Raw genomic sequence first — 13904 nt, 5'->3', positions numbered from 1 at the left:
TTTACATACTAGTAGGCGGCAGTCAGCCAACAATTACTTCAAAAAGTAGAACTGGTAGATCTCAATACCTTATGCAATGTGCATGCTAAGTAATTGCTTTTGGTAGGGCAGGGGGAAGGGTGCACGGGACATGATGACCACCCCGGCCATGGTGTCTATGATGATGAGAGACTGCTTGTCATGACACACAAACTGGAAGAGTAGCATTGTGGCACAAAGATTGATGGCTCAGTGAGTCGAGGGTCAAGTCCAAAGCTGCCACTGTTTTATGCTGACTGTCTCTGGTACCTGTTACCAGCACAATAGAACTTACCAATGCTCCTCTTATGCAAGTTATGGCACCGTTATACGTGCACTTGTATCAGTACTAAGCCTTCTTACTTGGTTATTGCACACAGAAGAAGTATTCAGTTCCTTCCCCGAGTCGACACAGACCATGTACCAGGCACCATTAATTTTACTGTCTGTCTGCGACATGTCAACATGCACCACAAGTAACTTGTGCACATTGTCCTACAAGACTGCACTACCAAGTAGTCATTCACCAGACTCGAAGTCGAACGAGAGACTTTTTCGGCACTGCGACGCGAATGGAATGTCATGGTGCGATGCTTGACAGGCGCGCAGACTTCACAAGAATGTGGCAAATTTCTAGCCGTGGTGTTAGCTGGGTACCAGCGGTGGTCTGATGTCGCTGCGCATGTCAACAAGTCTGCACTTCACGTGCTGCTCGCCTCATCATCTGAGCTGGTGGAGAGGAGGAGCCTCGAGATGTACATGTGCACACCGTGCGCTGGTCAAGTAGATCAACAATCAGAGAGCATAAACGTACTGTGCTACAAGACAATCGTACTTCTAGAAATTGTTCCCAGCCTGCAGCCTAGTACAGACTATACACTGTCCAGCGCACAGCGCAGTGGATCTACGTGCACGCCTCGTGAAAGTGCCCGGAAAGTGACAGTCACCGACCCACCGCGTGTTGACAGAATGACAGGAACCACACGGACCGGGCTCAGCAATGACAAGCTGGCGCAGAAGTGCAAAACGCACGCGCGCACTCACGCACACACACACATCCAGCAGTACTGAACGAGTACCGAATGTGTGTTGTCAGGATACGAGCTGGAGCACTCAGGTCTACCAGCTGAGATCGAGAGTCAAGAAGTGAGTTAGAGCACCTGAGGCTGAGGTGATATGCCTTTGTATGGTGTTGTCTCACATAGCTGCGCCAGACACACACACACACACACACACACACACACACACACATACACACACACACACACACACACACACACACACACACACACACACACACACACACACACACACACACACACATGAGCATATTGCCCAACTCTGACCATGGGCCCGCCTCCAAGTTCCATTCTAGTGCGAGTCGCCGAATAACAAATAATCAGGCCCGGATTCAGGGCTCGATCACACGCATCGTCATCATCATCGTGATAACTACATGTATAATGATCAACCAGTCAACCATGCATGCGGAAGAGCTGGAGCAAGCTGATCGTGCGCAATCCGAGCGAAACAGGTACATGTAGAGCTACGCAGCAATCCTTGTTAGCAATCCTTGTTGATTTCACAAGTTCTTGGAGCTTCCTGTATGAAGGTGTGTGGTAGAATTCCCGAGCTTCAGCAACGACGCTGTGAATTAGTCACCACCGTCTTCCTTCCCCATGGTTTGCTTCACCGAAACGGTGTAAGGTCGCCACCACCTTGTGGAACTTCATTCAGGATCGCAGAACCAAGAACGTACCAACCTCTCCTCCAGCTGGTGGTAGGTAGGTAGAAAGAGAGGGCACTAGTCGGCCTCATCCACCCCATCAGGGAATGTGGTGCAGCTAGGGGCAGAACAAATCACTGGTTCAACCAACGAGACCATCACCACTGCTCCGTACTGGATCGTCCGGTGTTCCGTGTTGCGTGTGACCAGCGGCTGTGGGAACTCAGCGAGGAAAGGACAAGGCGGCCATGGCGTGCTCCAACTTGAGAAGGCGGAGCGCGCTAAGCGCAGCTTCTGTACTGGGTGTATCGCTGGTGGTGTTGCTGGTGGGCACGGTGAATAGAGTGAGCTGTGCAGCGCCAGTTTTCAGCGAGGACACGTACTATCGTGCAAGAGACGAGAACATCACAATCAATACGCTGATAGTAAGGGTGTTCGCCGAGGATGCGGATGGCGATGCAATCACGTACAGCATAGTGAACACCACCTCAAACAACTTCATTCCAGGCTCAAGAGTTTTCAGTATGAACCCAACCACTGGCGAGCTAAGATTACAGGCCCACATGGACCGTGAGACGAGCGACTGGTATCAGATGTTCGTGTCTGCATCTGACGGTACGAACACGGCTTACGCCAGTGTGTATGTGCTGGTTGGCGATATTGACGACAATAAGCCTCGATTGGTCGCTCTCGAACCATCGCTGACCTTTCACGAGGATGAGCTACCCGTGGACGTATCTCGGAACATGCGTTTGAAGGATGCTGATACAATCCTCTACCAGATCCACGGCCTTCGAGTCACCACCCGAACCTATGATCTGGTAAGTAACTTAGTTGAATGAACACTGTGACTCGGTGTGTATTAATCATGGGTTCCAAGGTTCGGCTGACCCGACCATAGTCAAAATACCTGTAATGGAACTTGCGTGCAGTCCTGGAGACGAGTTAGAGAGGATCCATGCAGTGGTGTTTTGCAGTACTTGTGGTGTGTTTGTACGTACCGATGTTATACATTTGAGTAAAGTTCTCTTTGGAATTTTATCCAGTGTATGTACAGAACGTCCGGGGGTTTTCCGGGGTGTTCAGTATTCAGCGTGCAGCTGTAAAGTTATGAACTTGTACAATCTTCCCAATGGCCAGCAGCTCGTAGCAGTATTGCAGTGCCCGAGCATGCCATGTCTCAGCCGATCCTTCCCGGTACATGTACGAGCAGCAGGAGAAGAGGGTGTACGCCTCCATGGCCATGGGCCAAGTTAGGAAATAATTAGTGGTGTGGTACCTAGGTACTAGGTGGCTGATCAACCTTGACCTTGTTCCACAGTCTGCATGCGAGTGAGACCAACCATGTCCTGCCCACATACCGGAGTGAAGTAGTACGATCGTCAATAGCATAGCGGAGCCACCATACACGAGAGCCCTGGTGTATACATTTGCACGTCGTATTCAACATGAATGCCAGGTCGTAAACCCTGTAGTGTGGAACTATTAGTTCCAACAGGACTGTCCGACACTTGGAACCAGTCAGCTGGCAACGGAGAGGCTGACGTGAGCCTGACGAAAACATCGGACTAGATTGCGTTATCACTCCCACAGGAAGCCTCAGGATCGTCTCTCACTCACCGCGGTGATACTGGCAGATAATCATAATATACATGTACTTGAAGTATATCGTAGGAGTTGTCGCTATGTTGACTGCTGGCATGCACACACCCTGCACGGGCTCTACTAGAGACTTGCAGCAGGACTCCAAGAAGCATGCAGTCCGCAGTTCTTACTGTCCGATTGTCTGCGAGCACTATGTCTGTGTGCGGTCCACGATGTACAGACAGCACTGGTTATGAATTGAAAGTCGCGATCAGGCGTGAGCCATCATGGAATGAATCAGCTCTGAGATGTAACCTTGGTCTCATCCGTCTAATCAGTGTGATGGGTATGCGGAATATTTGTCCATAGCCACTAAGCCAGGTCTAGGGCGCTGTTTCAGGTTGCATGGCTTATTCTGGGAACTTCGGAATCCATCCAGATAGTTGGAAAACACCTTGCGTTTTCACCCTTATGATGCACTAACTTCGAGATGATTATGATCCTCAGTGGTTATTGAGCATTGTGATTGCTAGATGCCTGGTGACTAGACCCGGTAGATCTACCATAAACAGTTGACTGGTGGTTGCCTAAGGACATGATGAAACCCATGGTAACACTAACAGCAAAGCGGAAATGTGGTGCCTTGTGACTGGAGAGTGTGTGCATGCACTGATCGTACTAGTAGCTGTGCCTGCACTAAGGTGGTTGGCAAAGGGTTTGATCGAATGGCACACGGCAAGAAAGATCGGTGATGCCTGCTCGTGCTTTGTTTAGGCCTGTACTGTACTCAATCGCCTAGGAGAGCCATGTGTGTCCTTGTCCAGGGATGAACTGCACGATGTGCTTGTTAGTTACCATGCGTTTTTCTCGGTGTCGATCATCCTGGTCAGGTGACCACTCCCATTCAATCTCCGAGCAGCATCGCGGCTCAGCTCCAGACTTTAGTCAGTTTATAGCAAATCCTACTAGTGCGTACCTCTCCTTCTCCTTGGGATTGGCTTAGCAAGTTAGCACTTCTGAAAGTTGTGTCTGGCAGGGTTCACAACAGTAACACCTCCATTCAACACTATTCCGTTTGTGTTAGTTTGTCACATGTGTGAGTTAGCCGAGTGCTTGCGGCAGTATCTTCAACCAGTGTGTTGAAATAGTATTCTCGAGATGGGTTCCCCTGATCTTCTTTGGTTATGGAACGAGACAAGTAATAGTTATCACGAGAAACTACTTCCTCTCGTGGAGTGCTGCTGGTCAACAGTTCGTGCTGGTGTTTGCGAGCGTTGTGTAGTCTCGTCTGGTCGAAAGAAGTACTTATTGCCAGGATGAATGGACGAACCAAAATGAAGATGGCACCAACGAATTAGAATTATTATTTACGTGGTATTCCAGATCTGTTAGTGTTAGACCTGTATGTGACTAGGCTGGTCAGTGCAGTACGCAGTCAGGTGCATTGGGGACTTCAATCCCAGTCGGAAGTGCCGATTTCACGCCTCTGTCATAGATGCCATCTGGTCGGTAGATAAGCGCTAGGTCCGGCCCATACTAACCTTAGTCCTTACTATTGCCTACCAAGCAATACTAGTGCGCATGGGGCTAGCTCAGGATCTCCTCACGTGATATAAAAATTACATGCTGGTGCGAAAATTTACAGTTTAGGTTTCGTTTTCCGCGGTGAGCCGCGCCGTTACTGCGGACGACGCGACGGTCGTCCTTGCGCGCAGAGCCTGAGTCGATCTCGACGTCGAGCGGCGAACTCGTTGAAACGACCGTCATAGCTAGCATTCGTCTCTGCTTTCTTCTCTGAAAATATCTTTACCAGTTGAGTTGTTTATTTATGTTCAGGCCAGAGACTGGCCTGCCCCTTCTTGAATTCCGGAGGCAAAGCTGTAGCTTTTGCGACGAGATAAAATTCTTCCTGGTCGTGTGAAGATGGCGATCTCACCCGTAGGCTCCAGAGTCCGTAGTCTTGGTCGACTAGATGCGTACCAAGGGCACATAGGTGTACATGCTGGTGATGTAGCTGCTTGTCCGGACTGCAATCCTGTATGGCTTGTATGCTGCAGTGCTGCGATGTGTCAGCAATGTCTGTAAATTGAGCATTCCCCTTGACGGGACCATGTGTGGCCATTCGGCATGCCAGCTGCGCTGTCACTGCCACCGCAATGCGTCGAGCTTCTCCTGGTGCTGCCAGTGCGAGTCTACGTAGCATTGTGAGTTGCTAGCCGGGCACAAGATGGCAATGTTGTCATCAGCTCGCATAGGTCTTGTTATGTTCACTTACTGGCACTCGCGCCCAAAGTCCCCAACACTGCAACAGCTCACCAATACAATAGTACAGTCATGTAGTGCAGCATGATAGCACACTGCTGGCAACTGAAATCCGACCCCCTCAGCGGTGCGCTCACATCGCAAAGAATGTGAACCCATGCCCACCGCTCAGGGGGTCGGATTTCAGTTGCCAGCAGTGTACTAGCAGTAGTACGGAGTGGTAGATCAGGCTACTGAGTGTCTGTAGAGTCCAGTTGTCACGGACTGTGCGGGCTGTGAGGTCAGTGCAGTGTCACTGTGTGGTAGGTCCCGTGTCGGTGGATAGGCCAGCCGTAAACAACTGGTCTCTCATGTGACTTTGTCGACCAGAAACGTGTGTGACATGTCAAACCACCATGCCATCAACTAATACAGTGACATCGATGCCATTATGGTCGTACAGTACAGTAAATCATGGTAATGTTAGGCACTGGAGAGCGGGGGGGGGGCTTCGGGCTAGTAATGTTCAAACCTCCAGCGTCTTTGTTCTTACCCTGGGCTCTTGCATTCACATAGTGCAGGTATGCTGGGCATGCGTTGCATCAAAACACGCACACGCGCGCACACACACACATACACACGCGCACATACACACACACACACACACACACACACACACACACACACACACACACACACACAGAGGTTCTAAAAATCTTCACCGTTGTGCGATACTCTGTTCTATTCTCCTCTCTTCTGCTTGTGCAGTTCCACTACCCCCTGGCCTACGGTTTCTGCAGCGACAATGCAACACAGGACGCGTTTGAAGTGTGCGCAGTCTCCCCGGCAACAGCAATCACCGTCTTCACTGACTGGACCACTGGGAGTGGTACACCAGTCGTAGCCGCCACTGACAACAAGGTTGTATCGCTGACCGACCAGCAGTATGCATTTGTCAACGTTAGCGCTCTGCTGCCGCTGGGACACAGCTTCACAATCTCCGCCTGGATACTACAGAGAGACAGTGGTGGTGGCGGCTTCCAGTATTTCTTTGTGCACGCGAATGCTGCGGACAGTGGAATACGCTACCAGGCACTGGCTGCGCTGAGAGGCTCAAATCAGATTCTGTTCACGTACCACAGTGCGGAGTCTGGTGAAGGGCGTCCGGTCTATGTGTACTTCGACCTGGGAGCCAATGACCTATTGGCTGCCGACAATGAGTGGCATTTCATTGTGTTGACGGTGTCATTGGATGGCAGTGCGCCTGTGAGCCCGACATCCATACAACTCAAGTTTGATGACTTCTTCTTCAGCCAACCAACGCGAATCCGCTACAGCAGCACCACGCCGTCAACGTTGCCACCACCAGTTGCGGATCCAAGCTCTGGAACCATCGCTCAGGTTGGAGGCCGTCCTGGCAGCACTGCACATCACTTTGTTGGTATGGTCTCACAGCTAGCATTCTGGAAAAGCAAGCTGGCTACGGCTGCGGAGAGAGATTGCCTGCTCAGCTGTGGTGACGTGCTGTCATTCTCGCTGGGAGTTCTGCCGTTTGGCATTACGTCAGTTGTGTTCACACGTCGCACACGAGAGCTCAACATTGTTGGCAGTGCACCGGCTGGACAAATGGAAGAGTTTCTCAACTCGGTACAGTTCTCCACAAGTGAGAGACCACCCACCTCCCGGGTTCTCGACATCGCCGTAAGTACACAGATAGTTGTGTTTGGTTACCCTGAGCAATGCTCACTCCCTGTGGATGCCCTCCTGGGTAAAACTTCGGAAACAATCGTTGTACGTGCTGTGACCGGGGACTTTGTGTGTTGAGAGTTGGAGGCGTAGTGAAAAAATGACAAGGTTACAATGGAGCTTAAAAGTTCTGAAAAAAGCTCACTCACTTACCATTGTTCTTGAATGATGATGCTCCTTGATCTTGTCAGAATAGCACGGAACATGTGATAGCTGCTGAACCTAAACCTTGCTGTTTCCAGTAGGCGGTGCAGAATGATAATCCTTGAAACGGAGTATAGCCCACACCGTATCGCGAGGCCGTGTTTTCTGCTGTTCATATCTCCATGTCGGTGTTTATATTTCTGTGTGTGTGTGTGTGTGTGTGTGTGTGTGTGTGTGTGTGTGTGTGTGTGTGTGCATGTGTGTGTGTGTGCATGTGTGTGTGTGCATGTGTGTGTGTGTGTGTGCATGTGTGTGTGTGTGTGTGTGTGTGTGTGTGTGTGTGTGTGTGTGTGTGTGTGTGTGTGTGTGTGTGTGTGTGTGTGTGTGTGTGTGTGTGTGTGTTTCCTGAAACTGTGTAGGTAACGGACACTCAGCAGACGAGCGACAATGCCACTATAGAACTGCTGTATGACAATGTACCTCGTAGCTACCGACCATCTATTGATCTCAACGGACAGAACCGACCAGGTATATATTACGAGACAGAGTGGATCGAGGGTGAAAGCGGCTCCATTCCGGTGGCCAGCGATGTTGCAACTAGCCTGCCGGTGGTCAAAGCCGGGGAAATCCCCAACCTGGTGATCTACATCACCGAATTCAACGTAACCATAGTGACAGTGACCAATGACAACGAGGGTCTGGTGGTGGCCATGCAGCTACCTGCTGGAATCACAATGGCTGGAGCATCCACACGGTCACTGCGGATGACCGGTACTGCTAGCAACACCATTGAACAGTGGACTAGCATTGCTCAAGCTATTCGCTATCAAAACCTGGAGGAAGAACCGACTGCCGGCGTTCGAAAGATCCAGTTTAGCTTGTCTAACAACAATCCTTATACAAACAGACCAGTATCGATTTCATCCGTGACAGTGACGAAGACGAACGATGCGCCTTTTGTTGATCTCAATTCGACAGCAGCGGGCAATGACATAATGTTGCGTGCGGTGGATCTTGGCGGTCCCATCAATGTATTGACGGAACTGCTAGTCACGGACAGTGATAGTATGACTTTGGAGCAGGCGGAGATCAACTTTACACCGCTGGATGGCAAGTTCGAGCGGCTTCTCTTGGATGATGCCGCGGTTTCTAGTTCCAAAATTGAGCGCGTGGACAGAGCCGATGGATCTGGCCGCCTGTATTTAGTTGGCGAGGATAGCATTGCGGAATACGTAAGGGTGCTGAGCACGCTAAGATGGCAGCACACAGAAACGGACAGAAACACGACGACTGGCTTCCGCAATCTTACGCTGAATGTCTATGACAACTTTGGCAGAGCTTCCGTCACACGAACGGCCGCAATATTTTTCCTGGGTTTTGACGACCCACCAGTGATTGAACTGAATGACCCACACGCTAACTATTCCACATCGTACACAGAAGAAACTGCTGCAGTTCAGCTCATTCCTGACACCGTGAACATCACGGATCCAGACTCATACATCCAATATGCTGTTGTACAGCTGACCAATCCAGGCACTGTCGACCCTTCCACAGAAGTGCTTGATTTGATGCAGAATTTGCCCGTCGGGCTGCTGTTTGACATTGATACTGGCTTGGCCAGAGTCACAATCAGTGGCAAGGATTCAACCGACGCCTATCAGCGCGCCCTGCGACAAATCACCTACCGCAGCAACCTCTCCGAACCCGACAGCAGCTTTGTGAGGAACTTTGACGTGTGGGTTGTGGACACGACCAACGTCAGCAGCAAGATGAGCAGCAGTGTGTCTGTATCGGTGACCGTTATATCGTTAAACGACAACGGGCCGATTTTCAACAGTGCATGCAACGTCAGCGTGGTGGAGAACTTTCCTTTGGGCAATCAAGTTCTACAGGTGGATGCAAGCGATGCCGACTTTGGCAGCGATGGCATTCTGCTCTTCACGGCCACAGACGTGCGTCCACAGAATGAGTTCTCACTCAACTCGTCCAACGGCTGGGTGCTGCTGGATGGAACCCTGGACTATGAGGGGATAGAGCAGTACTGGATTGACGTCAACGTGTCCGACGGCGGAACTGTATCGCGCTCCAATGCTATAACATGCCGCATCAACGTCTTGGATGTGAATGACAACCGGCCCGTCGTCGACCTGGACGCGTTGGAACTGACAACCAATAACTACATGACCACGTTCGTAGAGAGGAATGAAAGCATTGCGCTGGTGTCCAACAATGTTGTACTGTACGATGTCGACTCCGTAACTCCACTCATTCACTGGGTAGTGGTCAACTTGACCAACGGAGGTGACTGGCCCAATGAATATCTCAGGGCGGGCGATATCTCCGGTCTGGGCTTGCAGCTAACCGGAAATGGTACCCTGCTGTTGAACTTCTCTGGCCCAGCTTCAAACGCTAGCTTTTCCACTGCCTTGGAAACACTAATGTACGTGCATAACCTGTCCAATCCAGGTAACCCAAGTGAACATGTGCGTCTTGTCGAGTTCACAGCCAGTGACGGTGAACTCAGCAGCATTGCAAGTACATCCTACATCACCTTCATCCCGGTGAATGATGTTCCCGTTCTTGACATGAACGGTGATGGACCTGGCCGGGACTATCAGACCAGATATATAGATAACGATGGCAGCTACCAGCTGAGAATCACAAGTGGACTGGGTATCCTGGACGTTGATAACTTCTACATGAAATCTGCTTCTCTGTGGCTGTCTGGTTTCGACAATAGCTTAGTGGAGGTGCTCATTGTGACAGAGACCGACGCGGACATCACGGTTTCTGGTAACTACACGCAGAACCTCACACTTAGCGGCCGAGCTACGGAGATCCAGTACAAGACGGTGATCAACTCCATCCGCTACCTGTACACTCAGGACGAGCCTGAGCAAGGCTCTCGCCTGGTTACGCTGACCATCACAGACAGCGGTCACCGCGACAACGAGAGCCTGCCGAGCCTGACCAGCTTGCCGGTAACCACGACGATTGACGTAGTCCTGGACAACGATCACCGGCCCGTCTTCCAGAACACGCCGTACACGGTGACGGTACGTGAGGACGCCGACACTGGACTTATTCCGCTTGTCATCACCGCTACCGATCTTGACGAGGGCATTATGGAGTACATCACGTACACCATCATTGATAGCGGTACCGACCCAACTGGTGTTTGGTCCCTGGATGCGGACACTGGCAACATCACGCTAGTTGCTAATCGTACCGCTGGCTCGATCCCTGAACAGGACCCTGGACCACTGGATTATGAGCTTCAACGTGTGTATGAATTTGTAGTTGAGGCCAGCGACAATTCAAACGCTACCATGCCCGGAACTCGCCTAACGCCCCACACCACTAACATCACGGTGCAGATATGGATTGAGGACTTGAACGACAACACGCCCGTCTTTGTGCCAAATCTGAACGATGTGAGTCGGGCAGTCGATGAAGACGTTCCACTGTCGTTCATTGTGTACGACTTTAATGCTACCGACAAGGATGACACCAGTAATGGCAACTTATCCTATTGGATAGTGCCCGGACAAAGCTGGTCGTCGGACAGACGTTTGTACTTGAACCCCATCACGGGTCAGCTCTCCGTGGGGCAGGCCCTAGACCGTGAAGACGTGGCGTCCTACTGGTTCCAGGTAGTTGTACGCGATGCCGGTGTGCCATCACGAACGGATCTAGTCAACGTCAGCGTCACACTGAATGATGTCAATGATGTACCACCGGTATTCGACCCAGACACGTACAATGTCCTACTGGCTGAAGATACAGTGGCCTCCACCTTGCAGCTACCGAGTTTCTTGTCAACCGAGGCAAGCGCACGCTGGAGACCACACTGTGAGTTTTGTTTAAACTGAGGCGTTACTACTGAGGCACGTCGCATGGTTGTGCTGTGTCATGCTGGGATATTGCTGAAACAAACATTCAACCGTCATCAACAGTGCGGCTCTCTAGGGTTACAGCTAGCACACCATAGTGACCAAGCTGTGCCCCTCTTGAATAGTTTACCGCTGCCTTTCTCATTTGAACAAACCATGGAGCAATGCATGATTTGACCTCGTACAGCCACCTGTTCTCCCCGGCGTGCACGGTGGCACACAGTATACATGTAGCATGTAGTCGGTACGGAGGACTAGCTCTCAGTCTGGTAACCTTTGTAACAACATCGGGTCTGTCCAGCACTGCATGTAGTAGAGTAAGCGACTGGAGTAGTGCTTCACTTCATGTAGTAGAGTAGATGATGGGAATAGACCTGCACTTGTATACAATACGTGGTGCTTGAACACTGCCAATCTAGAAGCCGTCTACGCCCCCTCCCCTCCTCCTCAGTTCCTGGCTGGCTACAACTCCACTATGTGCTTACATTGTCCTGCTCATTGCTACTATTGAGACTTACAGCATCCTACAGTTAGGATAAAACATTGTAACTGCCAGTGTGTGAAACACCTGCAATGTGATGTAGTGCTGGCACGCTGAGCTCTCTTTCTTTATTGACTGTACATGTATGTCAAACGCTGTAGTGTAGAGTGGAGCATGCCACATTAGTTTTAGCTGTAGTGTGAAGTGGAGCATGTCACATTAGTTCTGTGTTCTTCTTGTGCTTATGTCTCACATTAGTTCTGTGTTCTTCTTGTGCTTATGTCTCACATTAGTTCTGTGTTCTTCTTGTGCTTATGTCTCACATTAGTTCTGTGTTCTTCTTGTGCTTATGTCTCACATTAGTTCTGTGTTCTTCTTGTGCTTATGTCTCACATTAGTTCTGTGTTCTTCTTGTGCTTATGTCTCACATTAGTTCTGTGTTCTTCTTGTGCTTATGATGTCACAGTGGCCAGTGGCACATATTCCCGGCAGCTGGTCATTGAGAGCGAGATAAATTCCGGCAACAGCATTCTTCTGTGCGACATGCTGACCGTCACCAACACCAGTGTGATGCTTAAGGAAGAAGTTGTCATGCCCAGAACTACCGAGGAGAAGTGCTTCTCAGCCGGACGCAAGATTATCTTTGAGCAAATGACTGAGTTGGTACCGCTGAACAATCCCTGGCTTCCTAATCCCTTGTTGGCTAGATTGACTGTGAGCGATTCCACTAAAGCGGTGGATTGGCTGGGCATCTATGACGTCACAATTACAGCACAGCAGTAAGTTGTATTCCAGCTTTGGAGATCTGAGTGTTACGGGAAACGTGCTCCCGCTGTTTTAGAACATAAGTGTGTGTGTGTGTGTGTGTGTGTGTGTGCACGCACGCGCGTCGCTGTGTTTGCATGCTTCAATGTCAGCCGCCTTAGGTCCGCTGCATGCCTACATGTATCAGCATGACCTCATTGCAATGACCTCACAGTATTGACCGCATAGCAGTGACGTCATAGCAATGACCTCATCTCATTGTACCTGTGTGTGTGTACATGCACAGCAAGCCATACTCGGAGCTCTACACATACTTCCGCAATGAGACACTGATGGTGCAGCAACGCATTGCAAAAGCCTCTGGTACATACGCTGCCGCTCTGGACGGTACAGCCATGGGCGGTGCATTCAGCTGTCCGCTCAGAACGGGCAATTGGAGTTCGGGACAAATGGTTGCAGTTCGTAACGACATCACCAAGTGCAGCTCGGTAAGTTCTAAACAAGCAATTAAATGTGCTAATGCAGAAGTGCCATCTCTTACGCAGTGTTTTTTGCTGCCATCAGCTGCTCACAGGGTGCACACTTGCGTATGTTTTTAGAAGACATTACTTGTACATTTTGATGATCATTTCGGGCTTGCTGATTTCTGATAATTATGCCTTCCAGTATAGATAGTATTCTTGTCATGACTAATGTTGAACATTATGTCAAAAACCAGTTCCTGGGCTCGTTTGCTTGTGTTTCTTGACAGAACTTCACGACCGGCAATTTGGGTGCAACATGGGACAGTGCGATGCTGGCAGCCTATGTTGGTTCAAACGAGGCTTGCCTGTACCTGCACGGCTTGCATGATCAGCTTGATCCACCGCTCAATGCACGCGTGGATGCTAACACCGTTGGCTTGAAGGTCTTTGTCAGCCATACCTGTGGTGACAGTAAGTTACATGATACTCTCGTGTGCTTGCAGGCTGTTGATGCCAGCACATGTACTGCTGTTACTGCCGCTGCCGATTGATACTGCTACTTCTACTACTACTGCTGCTGCTGCTGCCACTGCTGCTCCTGCTTCTAGTGCAGCTGGTGCTGAAGGAGTACATTGCTTTATTGTTGGTAGTGATATTTTCTTGCTGTCAGTACCCTACTCAAATAGTTCCACTCTTGCAAGCTATTCCATTGCTCCCGAGACGGATACCATAGTCTTCCATTGCTCCCGAGACGGATACCATAGTCTTTCATTGCTCCCGAGACGGATACCATAGTTTTCCATTGCTCCCGAGACAGATACCATAGACCATAGTCTGGT

At 50.3% G+C, this 13904-nt stretch overlaps 1 protein-coding gene across 1 annotated transcript in view; it reads left to right on the top strand.

Annotated features, from left to right (window-relative positions):
• Window positions 1–1573: 1573 nt before the first annotated feature.
• LOC135808271 (uncharacterized) overlaps window positions 1574–13904 on the top strand; it is a 31527-nt gene continuing 19196 nt past the window's right edge. The window contains exons 1-6 of the mRNA XM_065321437.1: window positions 1574–2565; window positions 6338–7270; window positions 7879–11314; window positions 12303–12615; window positions 12888–13089; window positions 13353–13536. Coding sequence (XP_065177509.1) covers window positions 1993–2565; window positions 6338–7270; window positions 7879–11314; window positions 12303–12615; window positions 12888–13089; window positions 13353–13536 — 5641 coding nt within the window. The 5' untranslated portion in view covers window positions 1574–1992. The remainder of the gene's footprint in view (window positions 2566–6337; window positions 7271–7878; window positions 11315–12302; window positions 12616–12887; window positions 13090–13352; window positions 13537–13904) is intronic.

The sequence above is a fragment of the Sycon ciliatum genome, chromosome 2 (genome assembly GCF_964019385.1).
Source record: "Sycon ciliatum chromosome 2, ocSycCili1.1, whole genome shotgun sequence".
In the NCBI taxonomy this organism is placed as follows: domain Eukaryota; kingdom Metazoa; phylum Porifera; class Calcarea; order Leucosolenida; family Sycettidae; genus Sycon; species Sycon ciliatum.
Note: the sequence above shows the minus strand (reverse complement) of the source record. Positions and strands in the feature narration are given on the sequence as shown.